Raw genomic sequence first — 20495 nt, forward strand, 5'->3', positions numbered from 1 at the left:
GAGTGTGACACAGTGCTCAGAGCTGCCTGAAGCTCTGCCCCAAGTGCCAGATCCAGACCAAGCATGACTAAATCTCAACCAAATTAGTTTTCAAAATATGTGCCAATATATTTGAACCTGCACCTAGCACAAAGAACATTCATGAGTAACCGCACCTTTGTGACTCCATAATCAGTTTCCATGGACACAGTAAATAAACATGGCTACACGCACTGGGTTTGGTGTTAATTGATTTATATGAGCCTCAGTACATAATAGCATACATAGTCAGAATGTGACAAGCATGTCTGTTTACACTTGCACATAGATACACAAAAATATCAAGCAGCCTCCTCAGAACAACTTTAAAAACGAGACAGAACATCCCTACAGACTAGTACAAACATAGCAAGCATCCAGAACACTCTAACCACTAAGTACTGCTCATTTGTGCTCATATTTCAACTCCTCTTGTTGCTTTCACATCAATAAATGTGTGTTTTATTTTTTTTTATCCTTCAGACTAAATCCATTGTTCATATTTCTCATACTCCTTCATCTGCTCCTCCATGCCCAGCATGCACAGCACAGTAGTCATGCCCCATTTTCTAAAAAAGAGTCTCAGTACATAATTTTTCCTTTTTCTTTGTGATTGTAAAGGTTGTAATAGAGTAAAATGTAATACAGTGAATTTTTGGTCAGTACGGTAGTAGCTCTGTTGTACCAAGACAATACAGAAAAAAACAAGCATATTGAACCAGTATAATAGATTTACCTTGAAGTCTGTCCTTTCAAAAAAAATCTCAGGTCTGACCCAGTACAGCAGCGACCCCCGCACAGAATGGCAGCTCAACAACTTCACCACTAAAGACCAGCTACTGGAGGCAGTGCGAAATTTCAGATATAAAGGAGGAAACACATTTACAGGTGAGCACACTTCACAATTTGCACCTTTCGTACTGTTTGTGTTCATGTGCTCCGTTATTTGAGCCCTGACTGCTCTCTTAAGATTACATGCACATAATACATACACTATAGAGTACATGTAAAGTATGTCTGTCAGTGTGTAACCACACATCCACCTTCCAGGCCAGGCGCTGCTCCACGTCATGGAGGAGAACATGAGGGTCGAGGCAGGCGCTCGGTCGGACATACCGTTTTTCCTGGTCCTGCTGACCGACGGGAAATCTCAGGATGACGCCATCGCTGCGGCGAACCGGCTGAAGAACGCTGGCGTGGAGATCATCGCTGTAGGTGAGACTGAAAATAAAAGAGGTGGTGTAGAGACTGAATCTTTTTAGAAGTTTCTTAGCGCTCTGTCTCCTGTAGTTTACTATCCATCCTCCACGTTGGAATTGTGAACAATTCTGTTTTGTTTATTTAACCTCTGGGACTGACTGTTTAATTGTTATTATATCATACAGTTTATTTTATGTTTCATTGTTCAGAGGCATTTTGTGCTCATCTCTTAAACTGTTTTGTAACATTGTGTTATTCAGGTGTAAAGAATGCTGATGAAGCAGAGTTGAGACAAGTGGCGTCTGAACCGGTGGATCTGAACGTCTACAACGTCAATGACTTCCCTCTGCTCAGCAAACTGGTGTCACGACTGGTCCACATCCTTTGCGGGAGGATAGAGGACCGTGGCATCACAAAACGTAACCTAGCTGTCTGTCCTGCTGTCTGTTTTTTTCCTGACCACCCATGACACATATGTAGTTAAATGCAAACTTGCCTTTTGAGGTCTAATGAGTCCTGAATGAATGAATTCCTGTGCTGTTGCTGTTGTTTCTAGGAATGGAGCCTGGTCCCACAGCAGACCCAGCCCTCTCCTACCCCAGTCCTACTGATCTCCGCTTTTCTGAACTGGGCTCCAGAGAAGTTAAGCTTCACTGGACCAATCCTGCTAAGCTGGTCCAACAGTACAGAGTAGTCTACCACAGCGCTGAGGGTCAGAGTCCACAGGAGGTCAGAAATGCGTCCTCACCTCACATTTATCCACATTGTGTTTTACGTCGGGAAGTGCGTGTTATTACAGTAACAGTACAACCACAGTTCTTTGAGCACAGACGATGCTAAAGCTGTCAGAGAGAGAGAAAAAGGATTAGAACACTTGAACATACGTTTATTTCGTGAACCACAGGTATATTAAAGTGTCTATTAATCTGACAGCTAGATACATTTCGAATAGCTGTGTACAAACTGTGGTTTAAATGTGATGTAGCAGTGGTTTTCATTAGTCAGGGAGTGTTTTTATGCTAAAACTTTGGTAACTTTAATGTTGAAATTTTTGTGTTGTTACTGAAAAATCCTGTATGATGGGGAAACATTGTTTTCATATAAAAAGCCATACGTCTTGGTCTGACTCTACGTGATGATCTGTCTCTAGGTTGTGTTGGCCGGCTCAGAGTCCACAGTGCTGCTGGAAGGCCTCTCCTCTCAGACGCTGTACCACATGTCCATCTTCCCTGTGTATGAAGACAATGTTGGCCTGGCACTCAGAGGAACCGTCACTACATGTAAGACACATCACTGCTACACATTAGATTTCACATCACCATCTAAAAACTATAGTGCCCAACAGTTTTAGGATATTGGGGACGTTTGAAGTATTTAGAGCCATTGCAGTAACAGAAAATAGATATACAGCCTCATTTTAATTAATCTTTTAATTTATTTATCTTGGCTCTTGGTCTTAGAAACCAACCTCATTCTCTATGTTTGTGGTGTTTTACTAATTCTGTATGAAAAAAGACATTTTTATTTCAATGCTATTTCATTTTGGCAGTGTCGTACATTCAGTAAAACATCTATGAGGAGGAGTATTATTATTTCAAAAGGCGCCTTTGATGGGAAAGTTTGTTGAGTCCTTACTGTACTGTCGCAGTCTGTACTGTTTGCTCATTGCTCATTGCTCATTGCTCATTGTTACGATGTGGTGCTACAAAGAAATTAAATGTTGCCATAACTGACCATGAATCTTTTTCCACCCACAAACACAGCGTCACAACATGGCCATCACAAGTTCACAGGCTCGCTTTGAAAAAACATGTTTAGAAGTTACAAAACATCTCTTCTCTCCTTGACCTTTCTTTTCCCTTCCCGCCTCCGTCTCTCTCATCAGTGCCCCTGGCTATGCCCGCCAACTTGGAGGCAAGTCCTTCCTCTTTCAGCACGCTGCGTGTGAGTTGGGGTGCAGCACCCGGTGCAACACAGTACATGATCCTGTACTCAGCCCTCAACCATGGAGAACCTGATGATGCCAAGGAGGTGAGAAATGGACCTCTGTGTGATGTGTGTGTTATTGGGAGAAAGGAGAAAGATTGTTTATACATGTATTATATAAATATGATTTATAATTCTAAGCAAATAAATACAAGTCAGCAATAGAAGACGAAGAATGTCAGAAGACAGAACGTGTCGCCAGCAACAGGTCAAGAAGCAAGAATGCTGCATCAGCTTATGTCCTGTTCGTGTAGGAGAGGTTTTAAAGACAATGTCTAAATGTTAACTGTGACGTAAACTACCTCTTTGCACCACATCAGAGATTTCACCTGTTCCTGAATTACAGAAAAAAAAAGTTTCACTCTTAACTCATAGTTACAGATGATACAATGTTTGAATAGCTGAAGACAGGCTTTTCTGTTTGTAGCCTGCATATGTTATTGATAACAAGCTGTGCTTTTAGTTTTAATTAATTTTGTTTTAATGTGGTTGTTTTCATTATGCACAGATGAAAACAACCCTAACCCCTAAACACACCTGTGTATACCTCACATCAACATCTCTCGATGAGATCATGAGTCAAATACTGTTTGTATGAGGACAATATGAAGCGTGTCCACGCCGTTCTTCACTTCAGAATCACACAAACCATTTCAATGAACAAGTTAAATTCTCTCTGACACTTGTTGTGTTCTGTATTTTTTGATCTAACAAATGAATCATCTGTGTAGAATGCAGTAGTAACATTGCATGAACAGGGACTCTTTATTTCTCTTCTGTGACAGTAAACGCAACACACCTCTATGTAACTATTATATTTATCTTGCCATGTTACAGCTGACTAAAGTAACAACTAACCCTCATAGCATGAATCACCTTCAGTGGTATATTCACAAAGATCTAACTCCACGTTTGTGTTTGCAGGAGAAATTCAATGCAGACCAGACTGTGGTGGAGCTGGCAGATTTACTGCCAGCAACAGACTACTCTGTCACTCTTTATGCCCTCTATGATGAAGAGCCCAGTGACCCTGTCACTGCTGTTGCCACCACATGTAAGACATTCATTCTTCCCTCTTTGTTTATTATCAACATCTCAAAGACAAGACATTTTCAGTGGCATTGATACAATAATAATCAGTCATCTTCTTTTCGCAGCCCCTCTCCCTCCGCCGCTGAGTGTTCAGTTCCCGATGGTCACCCACAGTATGATGAGGGTGAGCTGGGTGCCCGGTGACACGGACGTCCCTGGCCACAGAATCACCTACAGCACCAACCATGGCAGCGACGTCAAGCAGGTAAACACACCAGTGACCAACTACAAACCAAAACCAAAGCCAGAACTGAGATTTGAGACTTATCTAAATTAAATTCTTTTGAGCGATTATGTGGTTTTTAATAAGGGAAATTATTACAGTATAGCTTCAGGTGTCTATGACATTATCTAGCCATAGTACAAGAAAACACAGGCTGTAACCGTCATTGTAATTAGCTAGAGTTTGAGTGGATTCATTTTCAAAGGATTCTCACTGCTGTGGTTTAAAGATCAGCAATAATTCAAACTAAGAAAATAAATAAAAATGAAACAAATATGACTAACTCAATTAAATGTAGTTTCCTTTAAATTAAAACAATCTTTACGTATACATTATAAATTAAAAACCTACGCGCACTAAAAGAACCTAATGCTGTCTGAGGTGGACAGACACACGGAGCACGTTAATGACAGCAGTGAGACTCTTTCATGTGCAGACTGAAACACCTGTAGAGCCAGAGTTCCTCTCTCAGTGGATTCAGCATTACTAGTGCTCATTTTTAAACAAGCATGCACCTCATCATGACAATAAAATAACTGAATAGAATCTAATGGAATAACGTGGAGCCTTTTAACTCACTAATCATTTGAATAAGAGCTTGAATAGATTATAAATGTGTGATGAACCTAAAGCCATGGAGCCTCCCATGTGTCCTATGGTAGAAAACATAATGAACTGTGTGCACTGATTGCTGACAGTTTAGGGCACTGATTAACAAAATATGGTGTGTGTACCAGTGGTGGTATGTGATCTCCCTCTAGTGGTACAGGCTGGAATCTGAAATATTTGTTAAAAATAATAATAATTTTAAATTTTATGTGATACTGTCAAAATATTAAAACATTTCAAAAGAAAAGTAACTATGATATTGTTGGAATTTCACATTTCCTGTAGTAGAGAAGTGCAGATACACAATTTACCACCACATTAGCTCTGGTTCTTGAACTGTTTCTGTTCACGACTTAACAGTTAACAATTAATAATCTTCCTTTTAAGAATAAACCTGCCTCCATATGTGAACTGTTCATAAGATAATAATGAATAAGGTCGGCCTGCGTTGCTGTATAATTAGTGTTAACGCCTGTATTTTCTGAGGTGGTACGTGGTGTAAGACGTTTGGGAAACACTGATTTGTAGGACATTTCGAAGCAGGGCAGATCTTCCTTACTCACTAATAGCTCGTCCTTCTCTTTTATCAACTTCTCTAACACAGTAACTTCTCAGTGGCATTGATTAAAATGATGATCAGTCAACGATAAATAAACCTGCCTCCATGTGTAATTAGGATTAGGATGTATTGTTACACCAGCAAATGAAAGCACTGACAAAAAAGTGATGAATATATGGCTTATGACAGCACATTGAATATTTATCCTGTTGCTATGAAAGAAGCAGTTCAACACATATCCCCCGCTGTGTACTTTATCACACATAAATTATGCACAGTCAAATAAGATTAGATAGATTTATGTGCAATAACTCTGAGTGTCTGATTGCGACTCTGTCATATCATATTCAGTACGCGTTAGTGTTATTCTATTTTCCTGACTCCAGTTATAAATTTGCCATTATGTAACCCTTTTAGGGTAAACTCTACATGTCCATACTGGAAACTTTACTAAGAGCACCTCCAAATGTGTCTTCCCCTTATAGTTTGTTAATCTGTGTGTATAGTTCATAAATCTATTTTTCTACCACTCTTCAGTCAGATTATATTGTAATGAAAGTGTAGCAGTAATACAATAATAGTGCTGTGTGCTGAAAACTGTTACAAATCATGTGTGTGGAAGATGTTAAGGATTTATTGTGTCATCGTCATCATTTCATTTCTTTTATTTTGTGTGTCATTCATGTTAAATCTCTTTCCAGGTTGAAGTGACAGGCCTGAACTCAGTGCTGGTGCAGGACCTCTCCTCTTTGTCAAGATATCTGGTCTCAGTCCAGTCTCACTACCCACAAGGCCTGTCTGCAGCACTTACCAGTAACGTCACCACACGTAAGACACACACACACACACACACACATGGCATCGTCCTATATTTCCTGTGTGAAACAGCACAGCAGAGAAGAGACGTATCAGAAAGTATCTGTTTCTGTCCCTCTCTCTAGTAAAGGTTCCTTCCCCTTCAGACCTGCGGGTTAGTAATTTCTCAGGCAGTGACATCACCGTGCGCTGGGAGGCTGCAGCTGATGACGTTGTGTCCTACCTCATCAAGTGGATCTCTCTCAGTGGAGGAGACCTGAGACAGGTGGGGATGGATTCATCGAACATCAATCATGATCTCCATTTTGGCTAAATGAACATAATCAACCACAATATGTCAGTTTAAAATGTGCCCTCTGCTGTTCAAATTAAACGTTGCTCAAACAATTTTTTTGGCTTTGTCCAATGTAGAAGAGTCATATACAAGTATCAGTGTATGCAAAGATTTAGCACTGCTCTATGTATTTAAATGTAACAGTGCTGGTAAATGGACTGTACTGTAGCACTTGTCATTTGGAGGTCAGTATCAGATACTTCGACAGACTGGAGGAGCCGCGGATCAAACCACCAATCTTCTGCTCAGTGGGGAACCAGCTCTACCTTCTGAGCCACAGGCGCCTACAGTGCCGAATCATGATTATCATTTTGGCCATAATCGTGCAGCCCTTGATAGAGTGTATAATGTGTTTGAAGTAATGAATAATATATGATATTATGATAATATATCCTCCTGTCTGTCTGTTCTTTTCAGCTGAGGGTGAGTGGTGAGAGTGAAGGGGCCATCCTGGAGGGGGTGGAGGATGATAAAGAATACCAGATCTCTCTGTCTGCACTTTATGGTGACGGAGCTCAGAGCGAAGCTGTGGCCATACGCTACAGCACCTGTGAGTCACACACACTCATTCACAGACACCGCACGGTGATAACAGTGAGAAACAACACTTACAATGTGCCACCTACAGAAGATTGCAGAGTGCTGTTGAGTATTGTCGTATATCATATCACCAATTGGAGGGGTTTGTTCTGTTAGCTGCACAATAACTCAAGAAAGACGTATTGCTTTAAATGCAACAATTAATGGATTTGTTGTCAACTATTAAATCAATTGACAACTATTTTGATTGTGATTGGAAGTCATTTATACAAAAACAATATCCATATCCTCTACTTTCTTCAGTCCTCTATAACAGTAAACAGAATATGTTTGGGTTGTGGGCAAAACGTCACTTTGAGCTTTTTCACCATTTTCTAAACAACTGAAAGAAATATTAATCACTAATCCAAATAAACATCACATCATCACTTAACATTTCTAAAACCAAGTGATGAAAAAATAATTTTTATAAAGTAAAAGTAGTAATTCCTCAGTATAAGAAGTCCTGCATTTAAAATCTTACTAAAGTGAAGTTAATTTCCAGCACTCTACTTTTTTTTTTACAAACCGTTAATGTTTTACAAGTGAAAAAAGTAAAAATTATAGCCTTTCCCTCTGAAATGTAGTAAAGTAGAAAATACATAAAAGTACTTCAAAATTGTACTTCAAAAGTACAAAAGTACTTCAAAGATATGGTTATTGACATTAGAAAACTCATTACTTTCACCTTGTCAGACCATTGTTAACGAAGGACTTGGAAACTAGAAGTCTTTAAGCACTTTGATGCTTTTATTAACAAGAAATGGAGTTTTGGTGTGAACACTGAGGCTGCATGTTCTACAGAGGTTCAGTGTTTTTAATGTTGTAATAAACACTCTGAATTCACCATAAGACACCATAAATTGCCACACTCTTCTGGTTTTATTCTTATTGCCATTTTGTCTTTGCTTGATCTTTAAACCTTTTCATGTATTCTGGATTACACTTTAGCCTCCTTGTAGTGAGTCTAATATCAGCTTTTTTCTATTGTATCTCTGCAGTGTCCGGTGGAGGACCATCCAGCGTGACGGTCTCCGAGGAGACTGCAGTCAGCTTGGTGGTCAGCTGGGTACCTCCCAACGCTCACGTCCTCCAGTATCGTGTGTCTTACACCGCGCTGACCGGAGCTCAAAGCCAGGACAGAACTGTGAGTGGGCTGTAATGGTCACCTCTTCAGCTGTGTTTCTCAGAGGTCGCAGAGGATTCCTAAAAGCTGCACATTAGCTCTGTCACATTTGACTTGAAAGCTTTGACTTTGAAAGGTGTGTTTTTCATCTGCAGGTGGTGGTCGCAGGTGGTGAAAAGCGGGTGATGCTAGAGTCATTACAGCCAGACACACGCTACAGCATCCTGGTCACCGCTGAGTATCGCAACAGAGAAGGAGGCAGCGGTTCAGCTCAAGGGAAAACCAGTGAGTAAAACACAATGGAAGAAATCACACCAAGAAAATTACCTATGAAAAACTTTCAAGTGACTAAAATTGAAATAATAACACACTTTCAAATGACAGTTTAAATGATTGATTGATTGATTTTACTACAATACACCTTATTGATCATCATATATCATCTTACATGCTTCCTGTGGGCATTTGATGGACCCTTTGAGGCCTGGAAAGTCCGTGAAATCTGATGTTTAAGATGGTGTACCAACCCTAAAAAAGGTGTTGATATTTGTTTTCTCATCAACTACTAATAAAAATGACAAATATCAGACCTCTGTACCAAGCTCAATGCTGCTCAAATATGTGGTGATCAGCATGTATTATGGGTAATGTAAAAACCAGGAGGAAGATGGGGACTGTGAGACTGGTAAGGTCCTAGGAAAAGAGTTCTTGACTGATACTTTTTAAAGTTTGTGAAGACCGTTTCTTAGAGGCTTCGTACATACAGTGTCTGCACTGGTTAATATCCATCCATGCATTATCTGTAAGCGCTTATCCTGATCAGGGTCATGGTGGGGGTGGAGCTTTTTGATTAATATCTTAAACTCAAATGTAAAATGAGGTCATCTCAAACATCTGGTGCGCTGTGTTTGCTCTTGTTCCAGTTCCTGTGCTCGCCTGGCTTTTCTGCTTACCTTTAGCTACTCTGTGAATCTGATATCTAGCCAATCTGTTTATCGACCTATAATTTTACCTGTCCGTCTGCCTGTCTCTCTCTCCAGCCAGTCTGCGGGTAAGCAGTGTGAGCGTGGTGAGGTCAGACCACTCCAGTATCTGTGTGTCATGGAGACCTGTGTCTGCTGTCGATGGATATCGTATTGTCATTCAGTCTGTCAAAGGTAAATCCATTGTAACATCTATAGTCATTGACAGCTAACCACTCTTAATTTACCCATCTGTGTGTGTTAACATTTGTGTGTGTGTGTGTCCTGTCTGTGTGTGTATAGACAAACAAATAAAGGAAGAGATAGTGGATGAGTCCAGCAGCAGTCACTGTTTTAATGATCTGGAACCAGAGACTCTGTATCGCATCAGCGTGCATTCGCTTCTTGGCTCAGCAGAGGGTGCTGCTGTCTCCATTCTCCATCCAACAGGTCTGACCTGAGCACAGTTACACTGACACAAACAGATGTTGAACTTATTTGGCCAACAGCTGCTTTTTATCCCTCTTTATCCTCTTTAAGAAAACAATTTGGGACAACAAACAATTTGGGAAATAAATCATTCCTATGCCATGAAATGTATAAAATCACCCAGTGATGTATAGATTGATACATGCAGTGCATTAGCCTTTAACAAAAATCTGTACATTGCTGTTAAATGTGTTGTTTCTTTTTCAGCCACAGCTCCAGCCAGAATTCCCATCCACCCAGGGATGTACCCTATCCACAATGAAGGTGAATCCTAATCGTAAACATGTTCTTCTGTAGATCTACGTCTGATTAACTCATCAGTTTTTTCTAGAATATCTTGTCGGCATCACTTCAGCTCAAACTGAGTAGTTGTATTCTTCAGGCCTTGAGATGACTTCAGCAAACTGAGGAGTTTAACACAGCGAGACAGTGTGTGACAATTAGTTTTAGTGATGTGGCTGAAAAATGTTTCATAGTAGTCATAAATGAGGATTTGTCGTTTAAAATTAAATTAGCTTAATACAACATTACATCAATTTAGATGAAACAAGTAAATCAGAGTATTAAAATACTTTCTCTTTATTACAATATGATCCTGTGAAGAGGTGATAAATTTTCTTTTTTCTGCATCACCTACTCATTATTACATTAATCCGCCTCCAGCTTCATATCGTGTGTTATACCTAATAGCAACTTCCTTAAGATGTATTCCTATCAAATTCTCCTTGGTTAAATTACAGATTTATTGTACATGGAGCTGACAGTGTCTTTCTTTGAAACGTTGAGATGAAAATGCTGAAGAAATCTTCTCAACTGATGGTTCCTCTGCTTTGCTTATAATTGTGTTGCAGTCTGCCCTGAAGTGACCATCAGAAACAGCATTGTTAAAGGTGAGACAAGCTGTCCTCACACAAACTCTCTGACAAAAGACTCATTTTGGAGTAACTTAAAAAAAAAAAAAAACTCATCTCCTCGCTGTGGTGCATTTGTTGTCTCAGGGTTTGACATGATGGAAGCATTCGGTCTGACTCAGAGAGCTCACTCTTCTGTGGAGGGCGTGGCAGTCGAGCCTTTTGTCTTCAACACCCTCCCCACATACACGCTGTACAGAGACGTCCAGCTGACACAAAGCACCAAGTGAGATCATCTCTGCATTTAATTCAGCCTTTGCTTGTGTATATGAACTGATCTCCACGATAACATGCACATGTTTGAATAAATACTTACACTGCCATATAGGAGAGTCTGTTTGAGTCCACTCAAAGGACTTATCACATTCATGCATTCACACACACATTCATACACTGATGCCAACTGCTCATCAGGAGTGATGCATCTTTTCCTCTCTCCTCACAGGTTTATCCACCCTGCAGGCTTCTCTCCAGAGCACACCATCAGCATCGCCTTCCGCGTGTTGCAGGACACACCCAGAGAGCCCTTCGCCCTGTGGCAGCTCACCGACATCGACTTCCAGCCCAAGATGGGAGTGGTGCTGGACCGTGAGTAACATTTATTCCTTATCTCCCAGATTAGAAGTAACATGATCCCTTTAGACAGATAAAACACAAAGTTCTTTGTAAACAGCCAAAATCAGATATACATGGATGCAAATTAATTAAATTATTGTCAACAAACCAGACGAAAAGACCAAAAAAACTGAATAATCTCAAGGTTTTATAAGGGACTCCAAGGATTTAAGACAACTAGTAGCACCTGCATTGTATTACAGAGAAAGTCTGGACAAAATATTGCAAGCCATTCCAATTACAAAGCAATTACAAAGAAATGTCTTAAGCCAAACAGCCAAACAGCCCATCTATAGAGGAATGGTATGATATTATTGATGAAATCTTTGTGATGGAAAGAATCACCTTCTCTGTGAGACGCCCTTCCTTTGTTCAACTTTTTGTGATTGTCTACTTTTATCTATTAACATATGAAAAGACCAAAAACCAACTTCTTCACTGGGTCTGTAGCAGGTCCACTGTTTTCTACTGACGAGGTAAAAACAACTCACAAATATAGACTTTCATTTAAAAACAAAACTGCAGTAATTTCCTGAAAATATCTGGACACTGTACTTTTTAACAGACGTGTAAATGGGAGGAAATGTGCTGGGGACTATTTTCAGCTGTGGATCAATACACATTTTGTGCTCTAGTATTTGTGGCAGTAGGATGGTGTGTGTGTGATTGATTCACAGTAATTGTTATTAGATGCACTCACTGTTGGTTTTGGTCTTTCGAAGGGACTTAGCTGACTTTTTGAGGGAATCACAAGATGCTCTCAATATTACCAAGCACCTTAAAAGAACTCAACACAGAGACAGTCGTGTGAAAATACTGCCAGAGGCTGGGGACACTTTATAGCAGACATCTGTAGAGCCCCACGATGTGAGTTATAACTTCATCACTGAATATCTTCCTCCATCTTCCACAGCTACGACCAAGCATCTGGTGTACTTCAGTCTGGACTACAGAGGAGAAGTGCAGGAACTAACCTTCGACCAGTCGCAGGTCCACAGACTGTTCTATGGCAGTTTTCACAAGGTGAGATCATATGATATAGATACATATACCTCATTGTCATTTAGCAAAAAATAAAACAGGTATGCAATAATAACAAAGAGCCTGATGGAAAGATGAAAGAGGTGGTTTGAAGTAGACTAAACTATTCTCACCATTCATAACTTGAACAGCAATCTGTGAAACACTTTGTATGATGAGCTATCAGTCTTTTCAATGTTGTTGGATCACAGTGATCCAGCGTCAACATTCATCAAACTGTCATAAAAAACAGTTTGGATCTTCACTTGAACTCCTACACACAGAGTTCAGAATAAAACCTATTGGTCGCATTTCGTTTGACTTACAAAGACTCCGTAAGAGCTCAATGGATTTCTCTGGTTGGGTAAGAGATGCTTTAATGGCTGCAGCACAGAAACATCATGAATAATAAGAAGCAGAGTAATTTTAGCTCCTGTTTTTTTCCATGTGGTTACCTCCACACGCACCTTTGACTAGATATTCCTACATAAAAAATCTGTTGATTTCTGTTGGCTGGCTTCTCCTCCTACTCATCTGCTCCTAATGATTACTCCTTCACTTCACTGTAAGCAGGAGCGAGTCCCTTGATAAATGATTCATATTCTTGTCAAGTTATTTATTATGAGTGAGTCATTTATTAATTAAGGCACTTTACATCTCTTTAAACACTTCCTGTGGTTATCTTGATCACTGATGTCCATAGCAAATACATTTCACTGTGATTGTAACTGTATGACTGTATGTGACAATTGAATTCAGTTGATTCGATTTATTTGATTTGAAGAAAGATTTTAGAAAGAAATCATAGAAAAAAGATGTCTCCAGAGTAAATCTGGTCCATATGTAACAAAATAATGTGGTTCACTTGTGATTCCGTTCATCTTCTTCCTTCTGTGATTGGCAGGTTCACCTGTCCGTCAGCCAGGTGAGCGTGTCCCTGTCTGTGGACTGCCAGCGTGTCGGCGAGAGGCCCGCCCGCCCGCTAGGTAACCTACCAACTGACGGCTTTGAGATGCTGGGAAAACTGGTGAAGACCAGAGGACCAAATAGTGGATCTGCACCGGTACTTTTTCATCTGTTCTGTTTACTTAAAGTCCATAACCTGGTCTGTTCTGTCAATAAATGACACAACTTGAACATATCTAAAAGACCTCTATCCTGTGACTCCAGTTCGGGCTGCAGTCCTTTGAGATCGTCTGTAACACCACGTGGGTTTTAGAGGACACCTGCTGTGACCTGCCTGGAGTGGTCAGTCTCTTTTAATTTTAAAAACTGTTTAAATGTGTGAAAATCCCTAATATTTCAGCTTGTTTGCACCTTTTTACAGTGTACAACATGGAGAAACACAATATGAGAGTAGTAGATGACTCGATGTCTTTGTTTATGTCTGTGTGTCAGAGAGATGAGGAAAGCTGTCCTGCTCCGGCGTACACCTGCACATGTTCCTCCAACGTCCCCGGAGCTCCCGGTTCCCCCGGACCAAATGTGTGACACCATAAAATCTCAGTTTTAGCCCCCAATCACTAGCTGACTAAGTTTTTGTGCACTCCTGCTGTCTGATAACATGTTGAGATTTGGTTGTTCTTCTGTTGCCCAGGGAAAGCCAGGTATACGCGGTGAGAAAGGCGAGAAGGGAGATCAAGGACAAAAGGTAACTTGAAAATATTTATTCTGCAAGAAATCAATTCAAACGGACATGTTAATATAAGAGCTGACTCGACACATGATTATAGGACTCTGAGTTGCTGTTTCTCTGTGTTTCAGGGGGAGGTGGGTCCTCCAGGAAAGGCTGGACATGAGGGAGGTCTTGGACCTCTGGGCAGCACAGGGCCCCGAGGCATGACGGTGCAGGGCAAAATGGTAGGTAACTCTCCTAGCTTTATGCATAATGCATAGCGGTACAACTGTGGTACATATCTTGCTAATTTGTTTTCATAGGACTTATAAAATGTACTTCTGTTTCCTTATTTTTCCATCTAGGGTCCACCTGGTGCGAGAGGGGAAAAGGGAGATCCTGGGCGGCCAGGACTCCAGGTGAGTTCAAAGAAACAAAAATAACAAAATAAAGAAAAAGAATAGAAAATACTCACCTTTTGATCTTCTTTCCTTTATTGTTGTCTATAAACTCTCCATCTGCTCTCTCTCTAACCTCCTTGTTGTCTTTCTCTGAAGGGTTCACCAGGACCTCCAGGTCCAAAAGGGGAGGAGGGGATTCCAGGCCCCAGGGTGAGCTGCTCGATCCCGGCCAGAACAGATGTTAGCAGGTCATCGTCCCTCTTTACTTGTCCTCATGTCTCTGGTATGTTTCACAGGGCATCAGGGGGGTCGAAGGTAACATCGGCACACCTGGCATCACAGGACCCAGGGTAAGGTTTCATTTTAAAGCCACGACATGCAGCATTAGAATATTTTAGAATTTGGTAACATTGTGAGGTCTGAATTTGACCCAGAGCAACATTCATGTCCATGAGGTGGAATATGAAAAACTAACATATTAATGGGCGTGAATTCTGATACGTATATTTGTAGATATATTTTTGTGTTGTGCCACCATCAGGGCGTATTTCACACACAAAATATTCAAACCTAATACACACATTAAGTTGAAAACGAGCCTGTTGCACTTTGAACATTGTCAGCTGTCCTCTAGCACCACCTTCAGGTCAAATTTGATTTCTGGAGTAAGACGCAAAATTCACACGATCACATTTGCATTTAGCACCAATAAAAATGGATAGTCCGTTACCTAATTATGATAAGTAAATAAAAAGTCAGAGCTGTATCATGTTATGATCTCCAAATATAACAGTGTTAATATCAAAAATGACATATCCCTGTGGCTTCTCACAGCGGCCGTGAATCAGCACCTAATACTGTCTGTTCTACCAATCCATCTACATATTTCTTTTTTTACAGGGTTTCCAAGGCATGCCAGGATACCCAGGGCCTTTAGGTGAAAGGGGCCTATCAGGTCCTGTGGGACCTACGGTAAGACCAGGGGGGCAAATTGTGTCAGTTTGTATCAGTCATATGTGTGGTTCTGGTGATGTAGCGAGCATAATATTCACAGTGAACATGGCTCAGAAATATATGAGCTCCTCCGGTGCTTGGGAACCTCAGAAACTCTGATATTAAAAGATTTACACACAAACAAGTCATGACAACTTCTCTCAGATTTATGCTCAGATTTGCAATATTTACAGATATAGGAAAATGATAATAACAGCTTATCATAACTGAGTACACTGATCACTCAATGACACTGAGACAAACTGCGTCCAGCCCAGTGTGTCGCGTCCTTCTCGCCACGTGGATAGGGGGGAACAGAAATGTTACATTATCATATCTTGTAGATGGGTGTGTTAGACAATCACACACACTAGTTTTATCCTCCTTAAACACAGAGCTCTCCCCATCGTGACACACTGACTGCATGTCACCACAATGATCCCCATAGTAAACATGAGCCATGGCAGTGGGGGCATAGATGACGTGTGCAGTCGTTGCTGGTGTTTTTGGACACTGGGGCAACACTGACTGATCTATGATTTGTCACAGGACTGTGTGAAAAGTTTGCAATGTGCCCATCTCCAAAAACGGCTGTTTATTCACAGTAGATATCGTGTTGAATGACTGATCATAAGACAAGTTTGAGCACTTGAGTCTGGAGACTGCAGAAGACACATTTATCTGCAGCAGAAAAAGCCGCCAGTGACAGCTTCCAACTGTGGCCAACATTGATGCCAAAATCATAATAAAACATTTCTGTCTGTTTGGTCATGTTAACTTAGCAAAAACCCAAGAACGTGAAAAAGAGGACAAAGAAAACCTGAATGAAAGGGTTTGTGTGATTTCAAATGATCAATAAATTCTCAAACTTGAGTGCTGAGCTGTCGACCGGCTCCTGAGCAGGCAGGTGGCCGTCTTTTTCTGGGCCTGCTTCCCACTGCGGTGATTGGCAAGTCACCATGATACCAAACTGGTATGAGGAAATGGCCTCGGTGTGCCTCAGAAAAATGCCCGTTCACCGGTGTTACACTTTGTTCCACACCACAATAAAGCCCTCTAAGTCTCTGTGTGTACTCATGTCCGTTTGCTTTACAGGGTCTGCCAGGGACCAAAGGGGAGCGAGGAGAGAAGGTGGGTTTTCTTATTGTAATACTGACAGCTTCTCATTGCACTGGGACACATTTTGTTTTTCTGTTTCAATAAATTAAAAGAATAAGGCTCTCAGTTAAACCACGGTTGTTGATATGTTACAGGGGGAACCTCAGTCTATGGCCATGATCTACCAACTGGTCACACAGGCCTGTGAGCAACTAGTACATAGTAAGCACTCTATTAGCAAGCATGTAAAACCTCCATGATTACCTCTCACTGTTACTTCAGAAAGGTCCAGATACAAATAGAGTGTGTGTGTGTGTGTGTTTTTCAGAGGAGGTGTTGAAGCTCGACATGTTCATTAACGAGATAAGTCGAAAGCCAGCTCCTATCGAGGAGCCGGTAGGGCCCCCCGGGGAACCTGGCATACCAGGCCCCAAGGGCCCACCAGGCGCCAGGGGCACCCTGGGGAATGTCGGCTCAAGAGGGAGACCTGGCAGGCCTGGATATCCTGGAGAACAGGGTAAGACTCCAGCTGAGTTTGATGAAAAGAAAACAATCCAGCAACTTTTGCACACAAGTTTGAGAAGTGTCCTAAGTGTGACTATATTATAAACTTGTGATGATGATACAGGAAGGAGAGGTATGCTGGGGACGAAAGGTGATGCAGGCACCAATGTGCAGGGGCCGACAGGGATCAACGGATTTGCAGGTAATTCTTTAGGAATCATTTGTTTCAGATATCACTGTAATACAAGCAGTACAATACAGTACAAAGACAAGATATTTATCGTTTAAACTGTTTAACTACATTGTTTTTTGTAAATTTACACACTTTGATGCCTACAACACATTCCAGAAAAGCTGGGACTGTGAATCAAATGTTCAAAAACACCTGTTTGGATCATCCCACAGCTAAACAGGTTCACTGGCAACAGGCGATAATATCAGGGTGGTATGAAAGGGGAATCCTCAAAAGGCTCAGTCATTCACAAGCAAGAACAGGGAGAGGTTCAACACTGAACAACGTTTGTCAATGCACGACTGCAAGAAATGTCAGATTTACATCTATAGTCCCATATGACCCCTCAGGCAGCGCTGCATTCAAAACCAACATGATTGTTTAGAGGATGTGACTGCATGCACTCAGGAACACTTTTTGCAGTTCGTCTCTGCATCTACAAATGAAGCTCGGACTCTGCCATGCAAAGACAAAGACTGATATCAACAGCATCCACAAACACAGCGGATTTCTCCTCCTCAGCTCATCTGAGACAGACTCCAGGCTAAATTTACATTTTGTAGAGTGTCCTAGTTGTTTTGGAATCAGGGTTCTATCATACATAAACTGTCCAATGACTTATCAGTCCACAACCCTGCACTGTTGTGTATTGTGTGTGTGCCTGCAGGTCCTCCAGGTGAGTCCAAACTGGGAATCCCAGGCTCCAAAGGAGAAGATGGTAAGGCAGGTCCCCCGGGCATTCCTGGACCTCCTGGACAGCCGGGCGAGGCTGGACCACCGGGTGTGTGTGACAGCAGTCAAGGCTGCCAGGGAGCTCCCCAGCAAACAGGTATGCTACTAGAAAATAATGTCTGTATCAGTAAAGAACTTCACAGTCTCACAAATCTAGTCACCTCCACGAGGCTGAGGTTCCTTAACAAATTATTACTTTAAGATCTATAACTGATTTTTTTATAGTATGGCACCTCAACAAGCCATAAATGCAGCATTAACATATTATTATGTTCTAAAGTGTCATAATGGTGACTGTGTTTGCTAACCGCAGACACAGAGCAATATCAGCATTCACTGGAGTGCTTTTGTAGCTCTGGCCTGCAGCTCCTGGAGGAAATTTCAGACTCTTCAACAGCTCAATGTTCCATTACGTCTCTAACTCTGTCTGTCTGCTCCTGAGCACACCAGCGTAGGGAGGGTTTTTAAGGCTTTTTAGCTGAAAACAGCCGCCTGATGTGGCCAAAAAAAGACACTGAGAGAGCGGTGAGAGTAAAGTTTAACAGTGAAGCGACCTGAAAGATGCTGTAGAGCTGAGGTGAACTGCAAATTCGCTGTGGATTTGTTGCCTCCATCAACCACTCTTCATAACTCATGGACGCTTGATCCATTAATATGAAACCATTGATTATAATAACGGTAAAGTTATTGTGACGTTAATGTTGGTTAACTTCACTGTTTAATCAGAGCAGTTTAGAAATGCTTAAACTCACTAATCATTCATTTAGTGTGACAACAAATTGTTCTCTCTTCACACAGAAGACCCTTATTATGGCTACCAGCCCTGAGTGGACATTAACAAGCAGGAAGCATCGGTGACTGACGTCTGTTTGAATAGACTATGGTTCTTTGGAGCTGCATGACAGACTGCTAATGGAGCTAAATAAAGCACCACTGAAGAGGTTTGGTGTGCCGAACTTGCCGCTGACTGACGTGGAAGCTTTACAGCTCCACAGCCTGCATCATGTGTGAGGAAAGGAATCAATACAGGAAGGATCTCTGAACTATCTGCACTCTGCGTTAGAAAATAAAGCGGAGACATGAACTAAGAATACGTAGCAAGCTTTCTAATATAGAATAGTGTTTTGATGAACAGATAGCATCATAAAGGAAAATACTGATATCGGTCAAGTGCTGTCTTATACCGTACGCCACAGTGCACTGAATCCTTTTGTTTCTGTGTTTATGTGTTCATGCACTGTATCAATGCCGAGTAGTTTAGCCGTCTGTGGTACACTTCTACCTATTTTATTATTTTCATATGCCATTCTAACCTTAACTGCCTCAAGGATAATGAAAATGCATAATCCATGGTGTGAAAGCTTCTTTTTGTTCCATGGTATAACTGATACTGTGAGAAGGTCTGTTGTCATGTGTATGAACATGTGTATATTGTTTATGATATTTACAGTTATTCATGTATGATATGTTACACTGTACCTATTCATATTGAACATTCAGGTTTACATTTTCTGGGGTTTGGGTCATAAACATTACATGACGTGTGTGTGTGTGTGTGTGTGTGTGTGTGTGTGTGTGTGAGAGAGAGAGAGAGAGGTTTGTTTTTTAAAATATTTTTTTGTATGTATTTGTATCTTGTTAATTAAATTCCATTAATATATGTCTAAAGTGTGATGGGGTTTTTTTTTCTCCAAAACAATGTGACTGTGTCCCGAGTGATTAAGGCTCAGTTCCATTCAGCTCAGACAGAGTCAGGGCGCTGCTGTGCTGCATGTTGGAAAGTCTCTGCTGCAATAAATGGAACTGAACCCTAATTAGCCTCTTGTGTTTACCCGCCTGTTTGATGTCAGAGTGACTGCTGTCTGTTAGAAGAGGATAATGTCACAGTCCTTTGTCGGAACGGTGGGGTAGACAGCATTGTTTCCAGTGGTGTCTATTTTGAAGAGCACAGCGGAACAGGTTCCAACCTGTAACCCGCGGCTTTGTAAAGCTAGCCTCATTCGTACACGCAATTTCCGGTTTTGTCAGAAATGTTCATTTAATTTTTCAAAATAAAAGCATATTGTGTTTATTCACTGCGCTGGGAAGTTACAGCCTGTGGCAGAATGCAGTTACTTATGCTACATAACCACAAATATCAGAGTAATTACATCAAATTTAAACTGTTATTGGTTGCAAGAGGCTTGTGCGGACATCACTGAACAACGTTTTGTATTACTATAGAAAAAAGATGTAAAGTTAGAGCTTGCTAATTAGCTATACACATTTTAACGTTAAACGACAATTTCTGAGAGAAACAAACTGGGACTAGGTGTGCTGTATGACGTATTTCCATGTTTTTCCACAATATTTGAGTAAAAAAATGAAAATATTTACACATT

General features: G+C 41.0%; 1 protein-coding gene across 1 annotated transcript in view; it reads left to right on the forward strand.

Moving 5' to 3' along the window:
* Window positions 1-19704, forward strand: part of LOC104929234 (collagen alpha-1(XIV) chain) — a 31206-nt gene extending 11502 nt beyond the window's left edge. The window contains exons 8-42 of the mRNA XM_027288658.1: window positions 787-906; window positions 1069-1233; window positions 1479-1637; window positions 1775-1947; window positions 2369-2498; window positions 3104-3249; window positions 4129-4258; window positions 4362-4501; window positions 6389-6515; window positions 6629-6768; window positions 7255-7387; window positions 8418-8563; window positions 8698-8827; window positions 9583-9699; window positions 9808-9954; window positions 10201-10257; window positions 10845-10883; window positions 10992-11130; window positions 11350-11492; window positions 12433-12542; window positions 13444-13602; window positions 13710-13787; window positions 13938-14024; window positions 14137-14190; window positions 14304-14399; window positions 14520-14573; window positions 14712-14765; window positions 14852-14905; window positions 15456-15527; window positions 16644-16679; window positions 16802-16868; window positions 16975-17163; window positions 17275-17352; window positions 18050-18211; window positions 18913-19704. Coding sequence (XP_027144459.1) covers window positions 787-906; window positions 1069-1233; window positions 1479-1637; window positions 1775-1947; window positions 2369-2498; window positions 3104-3249; window positions 4129-4258; window positions 4362-4501; window positions 6389-6515; window positions 6629-6768; window positions 7255-7387; window positions 8418-8563; window positions 8698-8827; window positions 9583-9699; window positions 9808-9954; window positions 10201-10257; window positions 10845-10883; window positions 10992-11130; window positions 11350-11492; window positions 12433-12542; window positions 13444-13602; window positions 13710-13787; window positions 13938-14024; window positions 14137-14190; window positions 14304-14399; window positions 14520-14573; window positions 14712-14765; window positions 14852-14905; window positions 15456-15527; window positions 16644-16679; window positions 16802-16868; window positions 16975-17163; window positions 17275-17352; window positions 18050-18211; window positions 18913-18941 — 3860 coding nt within the window. The 3' untranslated portion in view covers window positions 18942-19704. The remainder of the gene's footprint in view (window positions 1-786; window positions 907-1068; window positions 1234-1478; window positions 1638-1774; window positions 1948-2368; window positions 2499-3103; window positions 3250-4128; window positions 4259-4361; window positions 4502-6388; window positions 6516-6628; window positions 6769-7254; window positions 7388-8417; window positions 8564-8697; window positions 8828-9582; window positions 9700-9807; window positions 9955-10200; window positions 10258-10844; window positions 10884-10991; window positions 11131-11349; window positions 11493-12432; window positions 12543-13443; window positions 13603-13709; window positions 13788-13937; window positions 14025-14136; window positions 14191-14303; window positions 14400-14519; window positions 14574-14711; window positions 14766-14851; window positions 14906-15455; window positions 15528-16643; window positions 16680-16801; window positions 16869-16974; window positions 17164-17274; window positions 17353-18049; window positions 18212-18912) is intronic.
* Window positions 19705-20495: the final 791 nt, after the last annotated feature.

This window comes from Larimichthys crocea, chromosome XV (assembly GCF_000972845.2).
Source record: "Larimichthys crocea isolate SSNF chromosome XV, L_crocea_2.0, whole genome shotgun sequence".
Taxonomy (NCBI): Eukaryota; Metazoa; Chordata; class Actinopteri; family Sciaenidae; genus Larimichthys; species Larimichthys crocea.